Source organism: Hordeum vulgare, chromosome 3H (assembly GCF_904849725.1).
Source record: "Hordeum vulgare subsp. vulgare chromosome 3H, MorexV3_pseudomolecules_assembly, whole genome shotgun sequence".
Lineage (NCBI taxonomy): Eukaryota > Viridiplantae > Streptophyta > Magnoliopsida > Poales > Poaceae > Hordeum > Hordeum vulgare.
In genome coordinates this window covers 1,603,396-1,629,749 of record NC_058520.1, presented here as the reverse complement: position 1 = coordinate 1,629,749, position 26,354 = coordinate 1,603,396, and the positions used below count along the sequence as shown (strand labels likewise).

General features: G+C 43.9%; 3 protein-coding genes across 8 annotated transcripts; 1 reads left to right on the top strand and 2 right to left on the bottom strand.

Annotated features, from left to right (window-relative positions):
* The first annotated feature begins 106 nt into the window (after nt 1–106).
* On the top strand, nt 107–10,873 carry LOC123442352. 5 transcript variants are annotated; one of them, XM_045118366.1, is made up of 14 exons: nt 107–269; nt 475–595; nt 900–1,158; nt 1,256–1,484; nt 1,600–1,750; nt 1,861–2,043; nt 2,314–2,760; nt 2,901–2,956; nt 5,107–5,158; nt 5,280–5,663; nt 5,880–6,002; nt 6,139–6,281; nt 8,485–8,553; nt 10,588–10,873. In XM_045118366.1, exons 2-14 carry the CDS (start codon nt 488–490, stop codon nt 10,667–10,669), a joined length of 2,286 nt encoding a protein of 761 aa, XP_044974301.1. In that variant the 5' UTR covers nt 107–269; nt 475–487; the 3' UTR covers nt 10,670–10,873. The 5 variants fall into 5 exon arrangements, with proteins under 5 accessions (XP_044974301.1, XP_044974299.1, XP_044974303.1 ...); XM_045118364.1 differs by having other exon boundaries at nt 6,118–6,281; XM_045118365.1 differs by lacking the exon at nt 107–269 and adding an exon at nt 276–379 and having other exon boundaries at nt 6,118–6,281.
* Nucleotides 10,874–12,211: 1,338 nt separating this feature from the next.
* LOC123439065 lies at nt 12,212–14,397 on the bottom strand. Its single transcript, XM_045115825.1, has 3 exons — nt 14,328–14,397; nt 13,686–13,740; nt 12,212–13,604 (listed from the first exon to the last, which is right to left on the bottom strand). The coding sequence occupies exons 1-3, from the start codon at nt 14,395–14,397 to the stop codon at nt 12,365–12,367; spliced, it is 1,365 nt and encodes a 454-aa protein (XP_044971760.1). The 3' UTR covers nt 12,212–12,364.
* A 3,615-nt stretch (nt 14,398–18,012) lies between these two features.
* Nucleotides 18,013–20,150, bottom strand: LOC123442351 (peptidyl-prolyl cis-trans isomerase CYP21-3, mitochondrial-like). Of its 2 annotated transcripts, none has more exons than XM_045118362.1 (2): nt 20,043–20,150; nt 18,013–18,394 (listed from the first exon to the last, which is right to left on the bottom strand). In XM_045118362.1, exon 2 carries the CDS (start codon nt 18,383–18,385, stop codon nt 18,185–18,187), a length of 201 nt encoding a protein of 66 aa, XP_044974297.1. In that variant the 5' UTR covers nt 18,386–18,394; nt 20,043–20,150; the 3' UTR covers nt 18,013–18,184. The 2 variants fall into 2 exon arrangements, with proteins under 2 accessions (XP_044974297.1, XP_044974298.1); XM_045118363.1 differs by lacking the exon at nt 20,043–20,150 and adding an exon at nt 19,843–20,003.
* Between the last annotated feature and the right edge of the window lie 6,204 nt (nt 20,151–26,354).

Sequence of the window (26,354 nt, the reverse complement as noted above, 5' to 3'; positions counted from 1 at the left end):
AAAAAACACGTCCGTTTGGCCAGCTTTGGAGTGCGGTATGCAAATGCAAGTGGAGCCGCGTAGTCTTTACTTACCGCACGAGTCAACACACGCATCGGCATCGCATTAGCACGTCTGTCCACACACGTCCACATACAGATATGGATCGGAGAAGATACGCCTCCTTCTCCTTCCTTCCTTCCTTCCTTCCTTCCACTTGCATTTTGCTCCTCCTTCTTCCTTCCTTCCACTTATGTATTGTCGAGCTGCAAGTCGATCCTCCCCTGCAGGTTAGTGCTCCCGGCCGTTGACTCTACTACTTTTCCTCCCCGATCTGTTGTCTGTGTAATTGCTTTGTGCAAAGCTCGACTGTAGATCTGCTTTCTGCAAAGCTCGATTGGTTGACTCTCGGAGAACCAAGCTAGATTGCTCATAAATATGTGCTAACATCTCTACGTATAAACATGCCTTTTGTTCTTCTGCTTCTACATCCAGGTGAAGCAATAGCATGGCTGATGGGCCAAGACGTGTGCCATTCCATTCACTGGAAATTATGACAGATAATTTCTCTCCACACCTCGTAATTGGCCACGGTTCGTATGGAAAAGTTTACCTGGTATGATTAATCATTCACAATTTCATAAGTACTTCCTTTGTACCATAATACTTATTGTTGGGGATAATTAGTCTAATTTTCTCCAACACCAAGTATTTAGAAACAGAGGGAGTATATGATTAGAAATGCCACCGTTTTCTCATACTCGTTTCCTATCAATGTTGTTGAGGAACAACTTGCCTATAATTTTCCGAAAACATAAACTTATTCAAGGATGAGTATACTTGAGTAATATTATCTGCTTTCTGGATGCCACATATATCCCTGCAAACAGAAAACTAAACAGAGTATATATGTCCAATAGGGGAAGACGGAAGATGGTCAAAAAATTGCTGTAAAGATTCTTCATGACATGTCAGGACACGACGATGTGCAATTTGAAAAGGAGTTTTACAATCTTGTAAATCTGAAACACCAGAACATCGTGCGGTTAGTTGGTTATTGCCATGAAACCCGACGAGAATACTTGTCGTGCAATGGAGCAATGGTTTTTGCTGATGCTATAAAGAAAGCGCTTTGCTTTGAATTTATGGAAAATGGAAGCCTTAAAGACTGTCTTTTCGGTAAATTTATGATGATGCTTGACTTGTATATGTAGCATGTTAACTTCTCCTCTTTTTTTTTTGTAAATGAATTCTAATATTTTCTTTATTTATATAGACGAATTTAATGGACATGGTTGGCGCATGCGCTACGCTATGATCAAGGGTATTTGCAATGGTTTGAAGTACCTTCACGAGGAGGTGGAGCCTCCTATTTTTCATTTGGATCTAAAACCAGCCAACATATTGCTGGATCAGAACATGATCCCGAAAATTGCTGATTTCGGATTGTCCAGATTCTTCAAGGAAGAAAAATCTCATAGCACTAATAGTCCTATAGGAACACGGTAAGCTTATTCTTCATGTGAACTGTTTTATTCTTCTAAACAGAGGATTCCATACATATCGTTGCGATTGGTCACCGGGAATGTCAGTAACATACCCGTTGTGTCGTGCTTGCAGTGGGTACTTACCACCGGAGTTTATACATCATAGAATAATCTCAAATAAACTGGATATATTCAGCCTGGGTGTTGTGGTTATAAAGATAATTGCAGGACCTGAAGGCTACTCCAGAAGTGCTGAAACGACCTCCGATCAATTCACTAAGACTGTAAGAATTGCGTCTACTAATTAAGATAGCACTTTTGTATGTTGTCACTGGTACTTGTCTGTTTTATTCTGTCTAATACACTAATCACTCGGTGTGTTCTGAATTGGCAGGTGCATGATAATTGGAGGGATAGGCTACAATCAACGGCGTCAGGGGATTTGTTGGAGTCGTATTCTGAACAAGTAAAGATATGTATCAAAATTGCTTTGAGCTGTTTGGAGGCCGATCGGCGGAAAAGGCCAACTATAGGGGATATCGTTAATATACTAACTGAGACAGAGACACTAGACAAGGTACGATCAACGATGCCACAATCTTATTTTTTCGAGTATGATTGTAGTCGTTTTTCTTGTTTTCCCATCCTAGAAAAACAAGCGCCAAGCTTGAACATATATAGCTGATGCTTCCGGCCTGAAAATATTATGCTAACGGCTATTAATTTTCTTAAGTTGGATGATCGTGGCATCGACGGGTGGGATTATATATGCACCCGGTCAGCCATTGCGCATTGCGCCAAAGACATTTTTTTGTGGTTAACCTTGTGGCTTCCTTGTTGCATGCAGATGAGCACGTGCATGGTCGACGACACTAACTTGATAGATGTCCATCCCCTCCAGCTCCACTTCTCTTTTCGACCGAACAAGTGTATCTCCTGCCTATTTCACGTAACTAACAACATGAATGATCAGCATGTGTTAGTGAGGTGTGTCCCAAAACACGAGGAGGCAACACCTCGCTACTACGCCTGTCGGAGCCGCATCACCGGTGTTGTGCCACCAAGGTCCACGCACACCTTCGTTGTAACGATGGTAGAACAAGAGCAGCCGCCGGCCATCACAGACGTGCTTGACATGGTCGTAGAGACAATCCTAGGGGAAGTAAAGCTGCCTTCGTTGGGTGATTTGTATGACACGCATTTTGAGAATGCTAGGAAAGAAAACAGCTGTGGTTTTCGTGAGGTGACACTAAAGGCCGTCTGTGCAACAACGAGCAAGACGACGACATCTGAGGTCAGTTATTTTGTATTGATGGATGGATTTCAACTTGATCAAATAGGGTATTCTATGATACTTAGTTTTTTTTCGCTATATTTCACCTTCTGTTTTCGGTCTGATACGGCGCATGTTTTCATCAACCATGATTACTTCAGGTCTTGATAGGTGGTGATGGACTACGGTCAATGGATGTGCACCCCACAGAGCCTTGGTTAGTTCAAGCTTCTAGAGATATTTTTTGTTTTGTGTGGGTACAAAGTAACGTGCACTTTAATCACTTCAAGCACCAGGCCTTATCCTTGCATTATAAATAAAGCAACCAACCAAAGATCCACACAACAAGTATAAAGGTAAAGGAAGTCTGTCGGGACATTGTTATAGTTGTGTCAAATATTATGTACAAGATATGTTACAGTTGGACTCTGAGTTGTATTGTGTTTAGACAGGATATATATGGAGTCATGTCCTAATAGTACATTTGTATCTTTGATCTCTCATATATACTGATAGTAGACGCATGATGTGACCAATACCAACATAATAGCACGGACACGGAGGGGGAGCCGGAGGCGTGTGCCGACACTTAGAATGGTCGTGGTGCGGTATTGTGACAGTGTCACGGGGAGGAGCGCCGGTAGTCAGGCCTCCGCGAATGTAGACATATCGATGAACCTCGTTAACATATGTGTCGTGCTCGTGTGATTGTTTGTCCTCAGATAATCGACAGTGTATCTTAAATTTATTCTAACAAGTGATATCATGAGTAAGGTTTGAAAGAGGTCCCAGATCGTTGATTCAGAGGATGGATCGTCATCAATTTTCGACACAAAGACGATGTGCGGAAGTGACGTTCAACGAAGGCCTTTGGGTGTGCTATCGACGAGATTGGGATAAGCATCACACGGGACACGTGGAAGAAGCAGACAGAACTAGCGGTACAAGATCAGCTGCGCCTCAGTTCGTATCGGACACGAACCGGTGGCAGTGCGAGGCGTTGTTGCAGGTTGAAAGCGGAGAAGGTGCAGCAGCGGAGCGCGGAAGTGAATGGAATGGTTGATGAATGCGAACGCAGCGCAGCGCAGCAGCGGGTCGCCGCGCGGGGATGATCCAAACATGCACCGAGCTACACGTCTAGGAGCGGGATGTGCGGCGGCTATGGGAGGGGAAACCGATTCATTCGTGCGTGGGGACGGCCTCAGAACATGCCGTGAGGAACGGAAACGGACGAGCGACTCAAGTACTATTATACCCTTTTAGAAAGAAAAAAAAAACTTAAGATGACTTTCTCGGATCTAATGGCCAGGAATAATTAGTGGTGGAGTTACACGAAATTACAAATCGTAACTCTCCAATCACCGTAAAAGAGCTCAAGTTTTTTTATTGGGGCGTTTTTATGTTTTGTGTATTTGCTTTATTTTGTGGGTTGTAGCTTTTATGTGGAGGGTCACCTGTTTTTCTATTTCTCATTTTCTTTATTTTTGTTGAGCTATGTAGTAGATGATAGAGTAACTAGATTTTTGTATTTGGAATTGCTAAGATTTGGTGACGTCTCATCTAAATCTATAATCATGTGATTTGTTTAATGTTCGCACAAACTCGATTGCCCGCTTCAACTCATTCCTTTTTGTCGTGAGTCTATTTCTCAGTCAAGTGTAATCTTTTTTTCCAATTGCAAGTCTACACTTGACTCTTAACTAGGGCCTGACTTTTTTTCTCATAGTTGCAAGCGCACCTTGGACTAGCAACTGGGGCCAACATTTATTTCCTAGTTGCAAGTTCATATTTGAATTGCAACTCATGTCGGATCTTTTTTTGTCCTAGTTGCAAGTCCTTATTCGAATCGCAATTCGGGTCCCATTTTTTCCTCAAGTTACAAGTCCATCCTAGACTCGTACTTAGGGTCCGAGATTTTGGGCCTATTTGCAAGTCCATCCTTGACTCGCAATTGGGGTCCATATTTTTCCCAATTTCAAGTCCACACTCGACTCGCAATTAGAGCTTGACCTTTTGTTGTCTCAGCTACAAGTCCATCCTGAATCGCAACCGGGATATGACATATATTTGTCCTCTAGTCTGGATGCTCGGATATGTTCATATATGTCCGCTCTTCCTAAATATTAGTAATATCTATTGGTTGAAGTGGCAGGAGTGTGCACCCAAGTTCGAGATCTGTACGACGCATTTCATGAGTCGATTTTTTAGTCCACCGAAGGAAAAAAGGCAAATAAGAAAATGACATGAAAATAAAATAAATAAGAACTTGATGAGTCATATTATCAGACATCTGGATGTGATATAGTCAGAGCCTTTAATAATTAGTATTTTCTATGCCTAAGGAGTATGTTTCTTCGTGTCACGCAGGATTTTGGCAGGCTATTTTAGACGACTTGTGATTTGGAACTACAAGACCCAGGTACGTATATATATACGATGTAGGATGCAGCTGTATTCTTGTTGGGATGCATGCACTGATGGGTGACATAGTATATTGTACACTGATTTCCAATTGTATCCATATCATTTGTGCGATGCAGACAAAAATGATGGAGCATTCCCTCATAAGCGTTATCTCCCCTATTGCGTTTGTTAGCACCGTTAAGTTTATCATCAAGTCAACGGAGCAATTGTTCGTGGTGGGTGATGGCGACGGGTACGTCCACGTGCATGACTCTATGACAATGAAGATACTCAAGAAATTCAAAGCTCATGGCCGTAGGGTCAGATCATTCGCCGTTCATCCGACCCGACCATTTGTGCTGTCGGCATCTTGGGACAAACTGATCAAGCTCTGGGACTATGAGAACGGGTGGAGTTGCATCCGGACATTCACTGGGCACTCTGGCCCGGTGACGCGAGTCAAGTTTAATCCGCATGACGCCAACACTTTTGCCACTGCTTCCAGTGACCGCACAGTGAAGGTGGTCATATCAATTACGTATTCACTTTTTTATACACGTTCTCGTGCCTAGCTACAAATAAATATCGTTTATCCATCTGATATGATATACTCCCTCTATCCCAAAATAACTGTCTCAACTTTATACTAGCTTTAGTACAAAATTATACTAAGATTAAGACACTTATTTTGGGACGAAGGGAGTAGTAATTTATTTATTTATCTCTCCTTCACACAGATCTGGAGTATCTCTTCTCCCATCCATGTCACCAGCCTCAACTGCGAAGATGAACAGGCATGTGTTGATTACTATCACACCACGGCCACGGTTACAGGATCATACAGTCACGGGACGGCACGGGTATGGTTTCTAGATCATCTTCTTCTTAATTCAACAAAGAAACAAATGATACTGCCTGGCTGCACATCTCAAATTAATAACGTCTCCCCTTCATTTTCCAATAACAATTAATCAGATCTGGGATTTGCGAACACAGACATGTATCCGTGAAATCAAGGGGCTCCAGTCACCCTGCCAAGTTGGTGTGATCGATTGCCACCCAGAGTCAGATCGTCCAACATTGTTGATTACCGCGTCAGAGGACAATGGTGTTTCTCTCGTCGACTCCACAACCTACAGGTATATTATATATAACGCTCCGGCAGCAGCTACTATACTATATACTCCCTCCGTTCCTAAATATAAGATCTTTTAGGAGTACGGACGTTTGAAGCTCGGCCTCTATGGAGGCCTAAATTTTTGAATAATTCAAAATTCAAACTTTTTGATTTAAAAAAAATCTGGAAGTAAAGAAGAATGTTATGCGTATGTGTGCAAAAATTTAGGATGAAATACCTTAAAATACGATCTGCATAAAAAAGACAAATTCATGACCTGAAATGATGAATAGTGTCATGTGTAAAAAAGCTTCAGATTTGTCTTTTTTGCACAGCCCTCATTTCAATGTATTTTTTTCTGAAAATTTACACACATGTGTGTTACGCCTTCACTTATCCCTGTATTTTTTTCAGAATTTTTTGAAATGTAAAAATATGAATTTTCATGAAATTTGAGTTTCAAATTTAAAGGGCTCCATGGAGCTCGGGAGCCAAAAGCAATTTCCGATCTTTTAGAGATTGTACTATAAACTACATACGGATGTACATAGACATATTTTAGAGTATAATTCACTCATTTTGCTCCGTATGTAGTCTTCTAGTGAAATACCTAAAAGGTCTTATATTTTGGAACGGAGGGAGTACAATGTGGCTTCATATATATATATACTACTCTTCTCGGGCATAGTGGTTATTTTCTAATTTTCAGGGTCCCTCCTGTGCTAAAGAAACGTTCCACGCGATGGTCATTATAGTAAAATAAATGTCCGTGTTAGATCTCCTTTCAACAACAATCACATAGTAACACTTGAAAGTTTAAATTTGGGTCAGAATCCATCTGGTAGAAAGCAGACGATCCAAAAATAACACTCTAACCATACAAGTTTGCTTTTCAATTCAAAAATTTAATTATATACAAACCAGAGGACCAGAGAGTTTCTCTCCTTCCCTGGCCGCCGCTGCAGCCGGCTAGGGCCGCGGTGGCGGCGGGTCCTGCGCCTCAGTGCCAGGGCGGGTGGTCGCCGTGGAGTCCCAGCGAGGCGGAGGGGCCGTCGTGCGCGTGGATGACGGGGGCGGCGTCCCTGCTGCGCGGCGGCGTTTGTGGCCCTCATGGCCGGCCGTGGTCGGAGGTTGGATGGTGGCGGTGCAACGCTCCATCCAACAAGGGGCGGCGGCTACGTGCAAGGGCTACATCGAGGGCTGCGGATCTGGCATGTCCTACTCAGATCCGTCACGGCTTGATCTTGATCGGCCGGTGGCGCGAGGAGGATCGCTGAGGGGCGGCTGGAGGCCCCCTGCCGGCATGCCGACGGCGGCCTCGTCTACACGACGAGCCTTCCTCGGTTCCATCCAGCCACGAGATCGGGGGAACGCGACTTCCGGTGAAAACCGCGCCGACCTCGGTCAGGGCGGACGATGGCGGCGTCTAGGACGTCGTTACCATCTTGAGGCATCGTTGTTGCAGGTCGTGGAACCACACTGATGATGCTCCAAAGGAAACACTAGATCTGGATCTACCGGTCAGACGATGATGGCATCTACGATGTCATTTCCCTCCTGAGGGCATCGTTTTGGAGTACGTGCTGGGTGGACGGGACAAGAAGAGGAGCGGTGTTTGTTCTACCGCTAGCCCTGCGGTGGATCCCGACGGCATGGCGCTGCGGTGGTTTGGCGACAGGCACATGTAGACGGATACGTGCAGGATGGTGGCGCTGTCTGGCGCCGTGGTGGCGTCGACGGCAGACCTAGCAAGGAAGATGCGTCTGTTCTGGAGATGGAATGGTGGAAGATGGTAGAGGCAGCCTCTGAGAGTGCGTCGGACCAGTATGGGATCCAGTCCCAGTGGTGGCTGGGCTCGGGCATCCGGCTATAGATGTTAGGATTTGGTGTGATATTTGTTTGGTATTTGGCCCGGATATTCAGCACACCTTCACCAAGGGGTCATAGGAGTACCAACAGGTGTTGCCTAGACGGTGGCTTCAGGCTGACTGATGTATTACTTTGTATGGCTTCTGTGAATAATTAATAAAATGGTTGTATGCATCGTCCAGATGCAGATGCCGGGGGTATATCCTCCTTCTCTAAAAAAAACAGAGGACCAGAGCAGGGCTAGACCATTCCCCTTCTATTCTTCTGCTTTTCTCTGTTTTATGGCATTGTAGAGTATATGTGGCTAAATTATGTAACAAGTTTGGAAATTAATAGTAGGATTCATAAATTTGCAGGTCTGAGAGAACAATTCATTTTGGTCTCGGAGGTGTTTTATGTTTTGCATACATCAAGGGCGTAAGAAGGTAACAAAGAAAGTCCCTATAGCTCTTGTACTTTACCCCCCACATCTTATTTTCAACTTTTTAGTGGGAGAATATCATCGCCACAAGGGTAGATAACGTGCTAACAAATTAAAGCCATCTCCTCCACATGGAGAATCCTACAACTCCTAGCCTAATGTGCCAACATGCAAGCTTAATCAGCCCTTTGACGGCAAAGAAAAGTACTACTAACATAGTCAAAGACTGCTGGTTGCTTGCACACATTTAAGGCTGTCCATAATGATAGTATCATAGGTAGTATCATGCATGCCAACTAGACAATTTCAATAAGGTGACATAGAATTAAATGAAGAAAGATAGGGTTGAGTATCATATCATGATACCGTATCATATTAAATGATGTACTACTACTATGTGTCTTGCATGACGATAAATGAACTATCATATGATACTAACATATGATACTGTGCATTACGGATATGGTATCATGCACTAGTATCATATGCATGATACTAGTATATGATATTACCCATTAAAACCAGCATAAGAAGGACAAAATGGGGGTGCAGAGCACTGCTCTTTCGTTGGTATTAACATCTTGGGAAATGAGATCGAGTAGCTAAGGTGAATGGTTCCCAAAATTGTTAACGGTTTGTAAATTAGGCCTCTTCCAATGCAGAGATGCTTAGTTGTTAAGGTGCAAAGTGTATGAAATGTCTTAGCAACTAAACTGCTCAATGCGTAGGTGCTTACCTTTTGTTACTAAGTTTTCTTTATTTAATTAGTTATGCGTTGTAAATTATGTTTTCATTGTAGGTCACCCTTAAGATGTAAAATTTCATTAAACATACATGCATCTGTGTTGTATGGATACCTTGTTTCCAGGGAACCTATTTAAGAAAAGACGGTATCGCACTTGTTTTAACGTAGACTCTGTTTGGATATTGTAACCAATCCATGGATTACCAAACCCGTAATTTCGCATTTTTTGGAAAATAGTTATTTTATAAAAACTTGTTTGGTGAGCCAACTCCATCGTCGTTTCCACAAAGCTAGTCCTGGATATGTGAGGCTCTTGCATTGAGGGTAGTGATACAGCCGGAGCCTGTAGCGCCATCGTTGAAATATTCTACCACCCTTGGCCTGCTTTGTTATCATCGCCGTCGTTGCTTCCACCCTCAAAGCAGTCCTCCGCTTTCGGCCCTTGCCCATGGTCGCTGCAACTTGCCAAAGAGGATGACCAGATAGGAGGAAGATGTTTCCATAGTCGGCCGCGTATGCCTTTGGCAATCACATCGGCACCGGAACTCATGGACATATGTGGCAAAGCCTCACCGGTGAAAAATCTTGATGAAGATGCAATCATCATTAACAACCTTGTCTCAAGCAGAGGCTATTTCAACTCAAACTCGGCTCTGATTGAAATTCCTGTAGTGATTAGCAGCAGCTCGTATTCAGATGGCCTCGAGAATACAAATCAAACAGAGCACACATGAAATGATCGCCCGTGGTAGGGAATCTTTGAAAGGAAGCTGAAGGAGGCGAGGTCCAGGGCAAGGGAGAAGGCCCATTGGGACGTGCTAGAGATAAAGAGGACAGTAATGCCTACCAAGAAAATACACTGGGTGGTTTTGAAAGGCCTCATCATTGCTAAGGATAACATGGCGTGCCCCGACAACATCTTGTGGGATCTTGGGTTCTTCCTTGAGATCGACGGTCACCCGAAGTCCTGAATTAGTGGAAACATCAAAGATGGGTCGCGATGTTGCGTCAGATATGAAACTTCACGTAATACACATATCAAATATTTGAAGCTCTTATCTCCAAACAAAGTATTCCATAAACCAAGTCTAACAAAACAAGTTAAAACTGGTTTTATAAAAACCCTCTTTTAGCCGATTTCGCTAAAACTAGTTCCATATGTACCGGTTATCCAAACAACAGCTAAGGTGTAGGATAGCAAAGTAGGACGGTTTTGTAATTCAGCATGGGGATTTTTCTTCACAATGGTATTCCACAGTTCAAACTTCTGACCAGAGTATCATATGTATGTAGCGTCGCCATTGGACATGAGCACGGGATTGCAATCTTGGAAATCGATAGATTTTTTCCGAAGGTCCTGCCTCCTGTAAGGTAACCGTGGAACAGAGGAAAATAAAGCTTGAACGATGGAGCACTGATTGCACGATTGAGTTATGCCAATGCAAATTTGGTGCAGAGATTGTTCTCAATGGTGTTATTCAGTTATGTGATTAGCGTTGCCTATTTGTACTGTAGAAATATGTAATATGTGCATTGGAGTATATACATTCCTATTGATGAGACATGGGTTCCCTCACAATTTACTTTCCTTCGTGAGTTGTATGAACTTTGCACATTTCTTCATGTGTTTCTGATTTTTAATTTGTTATGAACTATGGGCTTTCTGCGGTACATATTCCTGTCATAACGCACGTAATATGTACCCAACACGGAAGCCATTTCACCTCTCTTGAGCCGCTTTGTGCTGGCCCATTCAGGGGTGAAAGCAGAGGGAACAGCTGATATGATAAAACCATACAACAATGTTCTGGGATGTCATAACGAAACTAGATATGTTTAATTGAGCAGCGGAAGAAGGAAAACAGCCACAGCTCCGCGGCAAAGAAGGAAATATAGGCAGTGTACCAGGGGATACAACTAAGCATCACATGCTTTGTCCATGTCGCACAAAATTACCGGACTGTGACTACCAAAATTAGCTGATAACACAATACAACAAGCAACATCATCAAAATCAACCCCATTTCCTGGGGCTTCTGCTGCCACGACCCTTTGCTATGGAGCAGAGGACGAACTAGGCGATGAGCCTGGCCAGGTCGATCTGTTTGCTCTCTGTCAGCAATGCCATGCTTCACTCCGGCCATGACAATGAAAAGAATCAGCATAGTAAAGTTTTACAAAGGTGTAAAAGGATTACTATGGTTTTTGCTCAACATTGCAACAAATGTTCTTTTCTTGAGATCTACTGATCTGCATCATAAGCCCTATGAACAGTTCGATTTTCTTATATGCATCAGTAAAAGTAATAGGCATCAGGTTGCAAAAATAAAGTTCTTTCATTTCTATGTTGCATTGTCCATGTGTTAAACAAGCAAATCCCCAAGACTGGAACACTGCATAAATTACTTGGTTTGAAATAGTACAGAATCCCACACCATCTACAGAATCCCACAAATAAAAATACTTGGATCGAATCCCACAAATAAAAATACTTGGATCGAATCCCACACCATCTACAGGATCCCATCCATACGGTTCAACAATGAAGGATCGAATCCCACAAATAAAAATGAATGACTCAAGTTGATGGTTTAAAGCACCAGCATGTATTATACTCCCTCCGTCTCAAAATTCTTGTCTTAGAAGGCATCTAGTCACATTTTAGTATTTAGATACATTCATCTCTAGACAAAGCTAAGACAAGAATTTTGAGACGGAGGGAGTACATAATAAGGGAGGAAAACTTAAATACATTATGAGTCTGTCCACCATAGTACACAAGTTATACTTGATAATATTGTCTCATTATGAGCAGATGGTTGAAACCCATGCGAAGATTTATTCTACTGTTGCATCTACTGGCGCATGCAGATGATGACAAATGCAATTCAGATGTTCAGCGCAATACACGCAGGCGTAGCAGCAACATGCCGATTCAGATCAATTGTACTTGAACACAAAACATTGGTCTTAAAGTCAAGAAACAGTTACCCTTACAGGACCAGTTTTTAACTAAAATAAACATCAGGTCTTGCGCAAGACTAGGCCACAAAACCCTGTGACAAGATGACTAGGCAGAACCATAAATTAGACTGGGGAACACCCAGAGGCTACTTAGTAAACTGTAGTCGCAAGGGTATGCACGACCATAGAATAGGTACTGAACTGTTTTTTCTTGCACTGGCTGACCAAGCTCAACCGCAACCCAAGATTCATAAGGTTCTTCAAGTAGCTTGGCAACCCTAGATTCAGCAGGGTCTTCAAGTAGCTTGGCAGCATAAATGCAGTTACTCTTTCCTCCCCATCTTTCCGGGCTCATGCAGGAGAATGTAGGATTCCTCTTATCAAGGCTAATAAACAGGGCATAATTTTCCAACTTGTCCATCTTCACAAACTTAGCTGGCTCGACAGCAAGGTCAAGGCGGAAGACATCGAAGGTGTGACTATATGTGCCGTGCCAATGAAAAGAGGTTACTGAGAGGTCAACCATGAGAAGCATGTCAGCACAGGACACGAACCATGGGTTAATAGGAAAAAAGGGTTCCCACATAAATTCTAATTCTTGCACGCTGAACTGAGGTGTAAAGTGTACAGTGTGGATCCTCATACGATAATCGATGACAAAGATATCACCTTTGAAGATCACAATCTGACGAATATCTTCATGACCGAGAGCAAGAGGGTGCTCTGACCAGCAGTCTGTTCCAACCTGCCACTCAAGCATGGAAGATTCCGAGCAAAGGAGTAGGCGAGAGTTGGGTGAATTGAGTGGGGCCGTAAGGACATCTATGCCATGAAAGCACCAAAGATTGTTGTTGCGTGGGATTTTGGGGGGCTTCACCTTGGTACCGGTGTAAACATCAATGAGGAAGCAGTGCTCCGCGTATGAGAAGATAAGATATCCATATGAGCAGCCCAAATATCGCATTGTATCTGGAGTATTTTGAGGCACCGAACACGCAAGAGATGAGTTTTTCTTGCTTGGATCACTGAGCTGCCACTTCCAATTAGATAAAAGGGTGGGCTTGATACCGTTGCAATGTGGACTAACATGAGGACCATCTGGTTTGAAGTGGAGTGGTGGGAAGCCCAAGGTATACACAGAGGGAACTGTAGAGACCGCAGCGCGCCAAGAATGGCAGGTGCCGATGAAAGCAAGGAAGTCATGGAATGAGTTGAAGAGAGCAATAATTTCATGAAGCAGGTTGTCCAGGAGATCTGCACAAACATAAGGTCCAGACAAAGGCGAGGAGGTAGAGGTGGAGGCACGGCAGATGTTCTTAGAGTACCTCTCCACAGCGGCAGCTTCCCTGGCACATAGAAATTCAACAACAATGAATCTAAATAAAGGACTGAAAAAATAATAGATTTAATATTTCACGAGTTAATACAGTAGAAGAAACGCCGTAGGCTCTAACTGAACAATAAGGCAAACAGCAGTGTCAACTGGTACATGCAAAATTCAACCAGAACAAGCTATGTGAGAAGCACCCACGGCTTGATTGTTTTCCACAATAGCACAACTAGAATCCTTTTGGTGTCCCATCCGTATGTACAATTTTTTTTTTCACTTTAAAGTCATGCCATCCGTATGCACATCCGCCCGGTAAACTAAATCACACAATGCGGCGAATAAAAATTTCCATTACATTAAAAGTGACATAATCCCCTCCCCTCCCCTCCCCTGTTCATGTGGAAAACTCTAGAAAAAAAAGTTTTTTCCTTGCCAACAACCAGGATGGCCACAAAAGCGTCCATCTAAATCACATTTGACATAAAGTTTCACTTAATCAGTAAACAAAGTAGAGGTGTGCTTCGGTAGACCAACCCTCCCCCCCAAAAAAAAACCGTAGAAGGGGAAACGTATACCCAACTCATATTGTACATTACAAGCCACTAATGGTCGATTGATTGATGCGCGGGAGGATCTGGTCAACTCTCTTCTTATGGTAGCTTTGGATCCGTCCCCGTCCGCTCAGGATATAAACAAGAAGTGGGTAAAAAAGAGAGAGGAGCAAGTTTAGGGTGCAGACCTGGAGCTGAGGTGGCTTCTGCCGGCGGCGAGCCCGCTCTAACGTCGCGGCGGCGGCGGCTTCCGGCCATGTCAGCGCAGCAGAGCCAGTCTACCCTAGTACCAGTTCTCGGCGTGGGGAGTGGGGAGGATGGCTCGGCCTGCAGGAAAATGAAAATAAGGTTGGTAGGGCCGTGCGCCCACTGCCCGCGTCGGCCCACTTTCTGACTATGGAAATGCAACACCTCTCTCTCAAAAAAGAAAATAGACTATAGAAATGCATAACTTTCTTTTATGCCTAAAAGAAGTACATACATTTTTTTTCTTCTAAAATACTACTCCCTCAGTCTCCAAATAAGCGACATGGTTTTAGTTCAAATTTGAAGTAGCCACGCCGTTTTTTGGTATGGAGGGAGCAGTGCATAATTTTTTAAAATAAAATAAACATAAAAATGGTTGTTGCAGCGTACACAGGGGTTGTTCAGACAAATAGTCTGGAAGGGCAAAAATGTCGATTTTTTGCACGGACTAGGCTTTCGTGAACGGGTGCATGTAAAAACTATCAGGATTAGTTGTGATCTGGCGCTATGAGCACCCTACTTTAATTTTCTCATATTAGTATGCATAAAAGTTAAAATGAATTTGACTGGACTTAGTGGGACGTTTAGAGCATGTTTGGGACTGCTCTGCTCCAGAAAATTCAGCTCCGCTCTAGAAAACGTAAGCCAAACGGGGTAACTCCACGATATACCGCTCCGCAAAAAACTAGAATCTGGGGTCCAACTCCTTGTTTTTTGTGAAGCTCTCTAGGAGGTGCTCCATAAAATTATAGAAGTTGGAGTTGGAAGAAAATTACCCACCACTGTCATCAGTAAGTGGATACCCCTTCGTTTCTTACCTCTCATCCAATCAAATAGATCCTTTTCACCAAATTTTCCATTCGTGAAGCTAGAGCTAAATGAGAGCCAAACATTCTCTTGAAATGGTTGTAACTCCTATATGAAACTGCTCTAAAGTGAATTTGGTGAAGCGGAGCTGATTTTGATGGAGCAAAGCAGTCCCAAACAGGCCCTTAGTGGGTGTGGTTTGATGGCCGGCTCCCGCATTCCTGTCCGCATACTGGTTCGGATTAGTTCGTTGACAAAGAATGTATCCATCGTTTCTCAAAAAAAAAGTATCCATCGTAGTGAATGACATTGGAAATGCTCTTAATTGAGTAATTGACAACAACTCATGGAATGGTAGATATACTGTAGGCAATGGACATAACAAAGACTTATGCGCTATGCTACAAGCTCAACTAAGTTTTTTGGCAGATCGCCCGTTAAAAGAACGATGTATTTTTATTTTCGATGGGTTGTGCTCAAAAGTTGTAGCCATGGAATTTCCTAGTCATAGGAACGATGAGGTCCAGAAGGTTATTAGCGAGAAGAAGGACTGTTTCAGATGCCTATATCTGGACAGGAGTGCAGCTAACATGAAAAAGTATAAGATGGCGAAGAAGGCAGCAAAGCGGGCGGTGAGTGAAGTGAGAGGTCGGGCGTATGAGGACCTCTACCAATGTTTAAACACTAAGGAAGACGAAAGGGACATCTATAAGATGGCCAAGATTAGGGAGAGGAAGACGAGGGATGTCGGCGAAGTCAAATGCATCAAGGACGGAGATGATCAACTTCTTGTGAAGGATGAGGCGATCAAGCGTAGATGGCGGGACTACTTTGACAACCTTTACAATGGAGAGGTTGATAGCTCTACCATTGAGCTAGACGACTCCTTTGATGATACCAGCATGTGCTTTGTGCGACGTATCCAGGAGTGTGAGGTTAAGGAGGCGTTAAAAATGATGAAAGTAGGCAAAGCGATGGGTCCTGATGGTATCCCCATCGAGGTGTGGAGAGGCCTTGGAGACATAGCGACAGTATGGCTAACTAAGCTTTTCAACCTCATTTTTCGGTCAAACAAGATGCCCGAAGAATGGAGGCGGAGTATTTTAGTACCAATCTTTAAGAACAAGGGGGATGTTCAAAGTTGTACTAATTACCGCGGAATCAAGCTGATGAACCATACTATGAAGCTATGGGAGAGAGTCATTGAACACCGCTTAAGAAGGTTAACAAGCGTGACCAAAAACCAAATTTGGTTTCATGCCTGGGAGGTCTACCATGGAAGCCATCTTCTTGGTACAACAGCTGATGGAGAGATATAGGGAGGAAAAGAAGGACCTTCATATGGTGTTCATTGATTTGGAGAAGGCCTATGATAAGATACCTCGGAATGTCATGTGGTGGGCCTTGGAGAAACACAAAGTCTCAATAAAGTACATTACCCTCATCAAGGATATGTATGATAATGTTGTGACAAGTGTTCGAACAAGTGATGGCGACACCGATGACTTTCCGATTAGAATAGGGCTACACCAAGGATCAGCTTTGAGCCCTTATCTTTTTGATTTGGTGATGGATGAGGTCACAAGGGATATACAAAGAGATATCCCATGGTGTATGCTCTTTGCGGATGATGTGGTGCTAGTCGATGATAGCCGAACGGGGGTTAATAGAAAGTTTGAGTTATGGAGGCGGACTCTAGAATCGAAAGGTTTTAGGCTTAGTAGAACTAAAACTGAATACATGAGGTGCAGTTTTAGTGCTACTAGGCACGAGGATGGAGAGGTTAGCCTTGGTGGGCAGGTGGTACCGGAGAGAGACACGTTTCGATATTTGGGGTCCATGTTGCAGAAGGATGGCGATATCGATGGAGACGTGGGCCACCGAATCAAGGCTGGGTGGATGAAGTGGCGCCAAGCTTCTGGCGTACTCTGTGACAAGAGAGTGCCACAAAAGCTAAAAGGCAGGTTTTATAGGACAGCTATCCGACCTGCGATGTTGTATGGCGCGGAGTGTTGGCCAACCAAGAGGCGACATATCCAACAGTTAGGTGTAGCAGAGATGCGCATGTTGAGATGGATATGTGGCCACACAAGGAAGGATCGGGTACGGAATGATGATATACGAGAGAGACTTGGGGTAGCACCGATTGAAGAGAAGCTGGTCCAACATCGTCTCAGATGGTTTGGACATATTCAACGGAGGCCACCGGAAGCGCCGATGCATAGCGGACGGATAAAGCGTGCTAAGAATGTTAAGAGGGGTCGTGGTAGACCAAACTTGAGATGGAAGGAGTCTGTTAAGAGAGACCTGAAGGTTTAGAATATCGACAAAGACTTAGCCATGGACAGGGGTGCGTGGAAGTTAGCTATCCACGTTCCAGAGCCATGACTTGGCTTCGAGATCTTATGGGTTTCAACTCTAGCCTACCCCAACTTGTTTGGGACTGAAAGGCTTGGTTGTTGTTGTTTCTGCTTACAAATTGACCTAAAACTTCTCTATAACTATGGAGGAACACTTTCAGTTTTACAGCATGGCCAATGTTGGTCAAAATTTGGTGCTAAGAATCGTACTCCACTTTTTGTTGTGGAGTAGTACCCACTTTTTCTTGGTGCTAAACATTGTGGAGTGAGGTGCTAAGAATTTTTTTTCCACTAGAACCAAATCTCACCAAGTCTAAGGTGTCTTTGAACCTTATTTGGGCCCACCTCACAGCCAAAATACAATAGAAACACTAGCTTCAGGACGTGCACTTTCCACCTGGTATGTTTATCTGACCAGAAGAGAACACTACCAATGGAGCCAGCCACCGGCAACTCCATGTCACAGAAAGAAACATAAGCATAAATGTTAAGGCAATTTACAGGGGGGGTACAACTAAGCGTCGCATGCTCTGTCTATGTTCCACAAATTTACCCGGACTGCGACAGCCAAAAATAACCGACAAGAAAATACAACAACAGCACCAAAATCAACAGCATCCCTGGGGCTTTAGTTAGTTCCCCACTGCGCCTTCTGCTGCTGCTGCCGCAACGGCCGGTCCTTTGCTCTGCCAGTACTGATAGGCATAGTAAACGGAGGACACTGCTAGGACGCCGAGGACGATGTAGGTGACGATCCTCACCAGGCCGATCTGAGTAGGGCCCTTCTTCTGTTTGCTCTGTGCCAGCAATGCCTTTGGCTTGATCTTCGCCATGGTTCAGTTCTGGTAATGCCAAGAAAAGAATGATCAGCATAGAGAAGTTTTACAAGGTATATTAAAGCTTTGAAATGGTTTTTTTTTTTTTTGCTGAACATTGTGTTTTTGCTTGGCGTGTAATAAACTGCGCAGTATGCTTATGAACTGTTGGCTTCTTATATCAGTCAGGAATAACTACAAGCATTAGGTTGCGCAAAAATGTTCTCACAGTTAATTGCATCGTCCATGTGTCAGATGAACAAAGCAAATGCTAGTAATGTATGAAATCAAAGGTTTGGCTTGAAAAAGATGCCAGCAATGCATGAATCCAAAGGTTGTACAGATGTACCACACATAGATAGCAGAGGCACACCCAGTGTCATAACATAAATATAACGACAGACTAGAGAAGATGATATGATCAGAATTCAGATTGCAGGTGATGTTTGCGGCTTCACATCATAAAAATGAGGTCTCATAGATTTGATACTGAATTCCATGTTGATTGACTTAATTAGTTAACGTTCATGACAGATGGCATTCACAAATCATGGTCCCTAAGATACAAACTGTGAACAAGTAGTAAGATTATATAGCTGTACAGCACATAGGTAACAGAGGCATACGGCATACCTATTGTTACAGCATAAAGAAAATGACAGACTAGAGAAGATGGAATGTTCAGAATGCAGATTGCAGGTGGTGTATGTGGCTTCAAATAAAAAATATAAATGGGGCCTTGTAGCTGTAGGTTTCATGCTGAATTCCATGTTGATTGACTTAACTAGTTAACTTACATGACATAGGAGGATGGCCTTTTACAAATTATTATGGTTTTTAAGATAGAAAACTGTAAACCAGTAGTAAGAGTGATTGGGGTTAAAGCTGGCCATTACTTTGGTGCTCGAAGTAATGTCCTGCGCACAGCCAAGCGATGTGACTCACAATTTTCTTATATATTTTCCGTCCTTTTAACATTTTCCCAAATGAAGAGCTAGCAAAATTGGTGCTTTCGCTATAGAAACCAGAATCTGAGAGTATACAAGAAAATTCAGATAACATTATTCGCTTATAACACTTGGGCACAGGAACAGCTCTGATATGGACTCGCAGAAGCGAGGGGGTTCATTATCCTTGTATCAGGTTTCATTGTCTGAACGCCCCTACCTAGCAAGATAGGAAACACCACAAATGACAAGGCACCGATAAGCAACTGCACCCTTAGGACCGAGCTTGAGATGCCTTACTGGCTTAATTTAGAAAGAAATTTGTTGCAGTGGCTAGTTATACCATACAAAGCTATTCTCACAGACCACAGAATAGCTAACAGAAATTTGACCAGCATAGGATAAGATAATTCAATCGGAAAGTGTAGATGATGGATCGAATGACCGCAATCACAGACCACAGTGCTGAATGGACCGCAATAACCCAGAGCTCCACGGAAGCAAAGAAAGTTGGACTCGAGGACGCACCCTGACCCGTGATCTGGGTTCTCGGCGGGACCAGATCGGGGGCCGCACGGCACGAAACCAGGCGGGATTGGAGCCAACACCGACGAAAATCATACTCTACGAATTCACCTCGATTCCGCGGGAGATTTCGGGCGCGGCGATCCGGATCTAGCAACGACGGGCACGGATCGAAGCTAGATCGCGCGATTAGGGCCACGTACCTTCGATTGGCGGCGGAGGAGGACGGGGTTGGTCGACGGGGAAGGGAGGGGGAGGAAGAAGACCAAGACCAAGACCAAGAGCGGGGGTCGGCCAAGAGTTGTACAGTATGTAGTTGGCCAAGAGTGCCACGCGGGCGGCTTACCTGGCATGCGTGCTGAGGTGGCCGCGTTGTCCGATGCTGAGCTGGCTTCCACATTGGCTAGCGACTGTTTTTTTTGTGTGTGTGCGCGCGTGCAAAACACACCTTTCAACATTGGTCCCGGTTCCAGTGTGAGCTTTAGTCCCGGTTCACCTTTGAACAATGTGAGCTGACTTCCACATTGGTCCCGATACGTATGATCCCTTTGGTCCCGGTTTCAGACATGAGTCGGGACCAATGTGCCTCGCTCCTGCCTCACAACCATCACTTCCGGTTTGTGAGTGGAACCGAGACCAAATGTTGAACTTTACTCTCGGTTTCAGCCACAAACCAGGACAAATGGTTGGCCTATATATACCCCCTGCTCGCGAGCAGAGCGGTGCACTGCTCTGTTTTTTTGGCCTTTCGTGGGAAAGCTTTGTGGTGCTCTAGCTCACCTCCTATGCACATGAGGTGTTTGATGAAATGTTCGAGCTACACTTAAGTTTTCTACTCTCGAATCTCCTTGTCGAAGCTCCATTTTCCTCAAGTTTTGTGTAGCTTTGGCGGTCCGTCCTGTGCCGTCCCCGTCCTCACCGCCGTCGATCGCCCGCGCCCATCTCGGCGGCGACACCACCGTGGCTAGTCTCTTCTTCTTATCTTCTTTCTAAAAGAAAAAGTTCTTACTTCTATGATTTAGATAGATACTTATGTAATTTTCTTACTTTTATTATTGTTTGTTATTATATAGTGCGATGGTTTTGGTATCCGCCTCCGTCGGTCCTCGTCCTGTCTATGATTCGGATGTGGTATATAGTTCTTTCAAGAAAAAAGAGATCGTGGGATTGGAAGGCAAGACAGATATGTCTGAAAATTATGAAAAGTTTCATGAAATTCCTTCCTTCAAAGTCAAGTCTGACCCAAGCACCCTATTATACCAACAAGATTATCCGTGGATACGACGCAATAAGCAAAGGACACAAGCGAAGAAAAAAAATGAAGAAATGAAATGCCTTTTGTAACAGATGAGTTTTCGTATGAAACCCTGATACTTTGAAAGAGATTGTGCGTTTTATACACGAAGTGCATCCAGTTTTTGCCGGAACCCTCTCAACTTTTTAGCACATGCTATGTGGGTGAAATGATGATACCATGCCAACTTTCAACCTTTTCAGAGTTCATTTGTAGTGCTTTTCAATTTAAGGGTCATTTAGCTGGAAAAAAATCAGTAAATGCATGCCAAATACCAAATGACGTCAGAAATTATTGAAAATTGATGATGTGGCTTTGAATGATGCATTTTGAACACACAAAAAGCCTGGAGTTCAAATAAGTGCACAAAAATAAATCACAAAACTGGTCGGAATAGGCCAAAACTGTGAGTTTTGACGATTTCCCCGTAACCGGACCCCGAGGTTCCCGAAATGTTCAGATCACAGCGGGACACAAAATTAGTGACTAATAGCATACAAAACTGGTCAGAATAGGCCAAAACTACGAGTTTTGACGAGTTCCTCGTAACCGGACCCAAGGGTTTGCGAAACATTCGGATCACATCGGGACCCAAAATCAGTGACTAATAGCATACAAAACTGACCGGAATAGGCCAAAACTGCGAGTTTTGACGAGTTCCCCGGAATGTCCGGGTCGTAGCGAGACCCAAAATCAATGAGTAATTGCATACAAAACTGGCCAGACTAGGCCAAAACTGCGAGTTTTGACGAGTTCTATGTAACCGGACCCTGGGTTTTCCGAAACGTTTGTATCGCAGGAAAACCCAAAATCAGTGAGTAATAGCATATAAAACTGGCCAGAACAGGCCAACATTGTGAGTTTTAACGAGTTCCCCGTAACCGGAACCCGAGGTAACCGAAATGTTCGGATCATAGCGGGACACAAAATCAGTGAGTAATAGCATACAGAACTGGCCGGAATAGGCCAAAACTTTGAGTTTTGACGAGTTCCCCGTAACCAGACCCCGGGGTTCCCGAAACGTTCGGATCGCAGCAGGACCCAAAATCAGTGAGTAATAGAATACAAAACTAGCTAGAATAGGCCAAAACTACAAGTTTTGAGGAGTTCCCCGTAACCGGACCCCGAGGTATCCGAAATGTTCGAATCACAGCGGGACACAAAACAAGTGACTAATAGCATACAAAATTGTCCGCAATAGGCCTAAACTGCGAGTTTTGATGAGCTCCCCGTAACCGGACCCGAGGGTTCCCAAAACATTCGGATTGCGGCGGGACCCAAAATGAGTGACTAATAGCATACAAAAGGGACCGGAATAGGCCAAAACTGTGAGTTTTGACGAGTTCCCCGCAACCGGACCGTGGGGTTCACCCAACATTCGGATCACATCGGGACCTAAAATCAGTGACTAATAGCATACAAAACTGAACGGAATAGGCCAAAACTGCGAGTTTTGACAAGTTCTCTGTAACTGGACCCCGGGGTTCCCGAAACATTCAGATCACAGCGGGACCCAAAATCATTGACACTAGTAGAAATAAGGGCTTTCGTCCCAGCTCGAAAAACACATTAGTCCCGGTTCTTTTACGAACTGGGACTAATGTTAGTATTAGTCCCGGTTCAAGCGGCAAAGGCGCCGGTCGGGCATTAGTCCCGGTTCAAATGGGACCTTTAGTCCCGGTTCGTGTCTCGAACCGGGACTAAAGGGTTTGGAGGATTTAGTCCCGGTTCGTGTCTTGGACCTTTAGTCCCGGTTCGTGTCTCGAACCGGGACTAAAGGGTTTGGAGGCTTTAGTCCCGGTTCGTGTCTTGAACCGAGACTAAAGGGTAGACCTTTAGTCCCGGTTCGTGACACGAACCGGGACTAAAGGTGTTCAGATTTTTTTCTGTTTTTAAATTCTTGTTTGTAGTTTCTGTTTTAAATTGCTTATATCTTTTAGGATATTTGATGTTTTTGATTGATTCTTTTTGCATCAAATTCAAAATTTTGGCTAGTTTCTGTTTGTGCCATTAGTTTTCAAATTTGAATGGTTTAAATTTGAATTTGTTTAAATTTGCTTCAAACCTAGTTTTTGAATAACTTGAGTTTACAAATAGTTTTTAAATATCCTTTGGTCCCGGCTTGGAACAGGGCCGGGACTAAAGGTTAGGCCTTTAGTCCCGCCTCTTTGGTCCCGGTTGGTGAACCGGGACTAAAGCCCCTTACGGGCCGGGACTATATGCCCTGTCCCCACTAGAGCAAAGCGCCACATAGTTCTTTCAGGAAAAAGGGACATCGTGGGAGTGGAGGGCAAGACAGACATGTCCGAAGATTATGAAAAGTTTCATGAAATTCCTCCCTTCAAAGTCAAGGCTGACCCAAGCATCCTGATAAATGATGAAGATTATCCATGGTTACGGCGCAATAAGGAAAGGACACAAGCGAAGAAAAAGTGAAGACTTTCTCCACAACTATTATGATGATACCATGCCAACTTTCAACCCTTTTGTAGTTCATTTGAAATGCATGTTGTAACAGACAAGTTTCCGTATGAAATCCTGATACTTCGAAATAGCAAAAAGAATTATCATAAAAGAAAATAAATAAGTAATTAGAATTTTGTTCAAAACATTAAAAGCAAAAAGAATTATCATAAAAGAAAATAAATAAGTAATTAGAATTTTGTTACAAACTTTAATAGCAAAACGAATTATCGTAAAAGAAAATAAATAAGTAATTAGAAACAAAAAAGAAAGCAAAAAAATGGGAAAAATTAAAATAAAGGAATCAACTAAAAAGCTTTTATAAACCTCTAGTATTATTGAAACTAAAATTATATATAATTTTTTTACAAACTTTAATAGCAAAAAGAATTATCATAAAAGAAAATAAATAAGTAATTAGAATTTTGCTCAAAATATTAAAAGCAAAAAGAATTATCATAAAATAAAATAAATAAGTAATTAGAATTTTGTTACAAACTTTAATAGCAAAAAGAATTATCGTAAAAGAAAATAAATAAGTAATTAGACCAAAAAAAAGCAAAAACAGGAAAAAAATAAAAAAAAGTGCCACCTACAGGGCCACCACGGCCTGCATACGACTAGAAACCCATTACTAGGGCCAGGATGCAGGCCCGTAGTAGGCCCAATAGGCCCACAAGCACAAAGAGTGATTTTAGGCCCGTAAGCCTGCAGTAGAGAGGAGCTCGAAGTGGTTGGTTCGGCAGGGCTTATAAACCACTCCGAGCCCCTCTCGGCTAGCGAGGTGGGACTAAACATAGCAACGCACCGCGCAAGGCCTTTGGTCCCGGTTGGTGGCACCAACCGGGACCAAAGGCCTCTGCTTCCCGCCCTTCGGGCTGCTGAAAAGAGACCTTTAGTCCCGGTTTGTGCCACCAACCGGTACCAATGCCTCTGCTTCCCGCCCGTTGGGCTGCTGAAAAGAGACCTTTGGTCCCGGTTTGTGACACCAACCGGTACCAATGCCACCCCTTCCCGCCCGTCGGGCTGCTGAAAAGAGACCTTTGGTCCTGGTTGGTGCCACCAACTAGGACTAAAGGTGGGGCTATATAAGCGGCAGTTTAGAAATTTTGATCTCTCCCCCTCTCTCCATTCGATCCCGACGCCGACGCCGTCCCTGCCCCCCGCCGACGCCGACGCCGATGCTGCCAGGCTGCCGGAAACGCTGCCGCCCGCGAAGCCGTCCTCGTCGTCGCCACCACCTACGCCGGCCGCCTGCGCCTCCTCCATCTGCCCGCCGACGAGCAGCCCGGCCCTCCTCTGCTTCCCACAGTGAGATCCGCCGCCACTCCTCCCTCTCCTCCTCTAGCTCCGGCCTCCTCCCGTCGGCAGGCGCCCCTCCTCTCCCCACACCGCGCTCAGCGCCCCCATCCTCTCCCCTCGCCGGCAGGGCCGGTCCTACATATCTCTTTTTCACTCTGATTTCTTCTCTTGGTTAGGATTAGAACAGACGAGCTCGGATTTTTATTCATAACTAATACACAACAACAATATCTTGTAATTTCTAAATTTGTAGTCATCCAGATCTTTGTTCGAAACCTTTTAAAAAAATTAAACTAACAATGTTTTTAATTTCCTGTACCATATGTTTGTGTTCTAGTTTGCAAGATGTTATCTAGATAGTATGCATCTGGTAATAACTAAAGAAAATAAATTCGCGTATTAGTTGATTAAGATCAAGGAAGGAGATATTGACATTTTTCCATAACAGGTACAAGTACTTATGTTAGAAATTCCATGAAATAATGCCTACTGTTGAAAAAGAAGTGACAATTATAGGATAAAAATAATTATTGTAGGCACGAACGTAGAAGAAACATATAGCATTATTTTGGTAGTCCTACGAATCTGATACTTGTGCATCTCGACCTATTTTGATAGTCCTGCATATCGGATACTTGTGCATTTCGGATACTTGTGCATTTCGGATACTCTAGGAACATCATTTCCTTTGGTATGCTTATCCTATGTTGTCGTGCATGAGCAATGGGATTAGATATGCAATTTTTGCTCAATGGAATAAACATTTCTGCCACTTTGGGACTGGGCTCAAAGGGGCCATGTCCGGGACTGGGCTTCGCCCGGCTGGTATTGGGAGGTGCTACCTTCCGGGGAGCGTAGGTCGGTGAGGAGGCAGCCCGTTGTTGACCCGATCCTTGTTTGGTGGCAGTCGCGTGGGACAGTCACGGTGCCGAGGCTTCCGGACACCGCAGAGGTGGTACGTCACCGTGTCAGCAAGGAGGATTATCTATGAAAAAAAAATCTACCTTTTTTGGGTCAAACAAAAAAAACAGACGGATCCTTTAGTCCCGGTTCGTAAGTAGAACCGGGACTAAAGGTACTCCCTTCGAGGCGGCCACGTGGAGCACCTTTGGTCCCGGCTTGGAACAGGGCCGGGACTAAAGGTTAGGCCTTTAGTCCCGCCCCTTTAGTCCCGGTTGGTGAACCCGGACTAAAGCCCCTTACGGGCCGGGACTATAGGCCCTGTCTCCACGAGTGTGAATAATAGCATACAAATCTGACCGGAATAGGCCAACATTATGAGTTTTGACGAGTTCCCCGTAACCGCACCTCGGGGTTCTCGGAACGTTCACATCACAGGAAAACCCAAAATCAGTGACTAATAGCATAGAAAACAGGCGAGAATAGGCCTAAACTGCGAGTTTTGACGAATTCCTCGTAACCGGACCTTGGGGTTCCCAAAATGTTCGGATCGCAG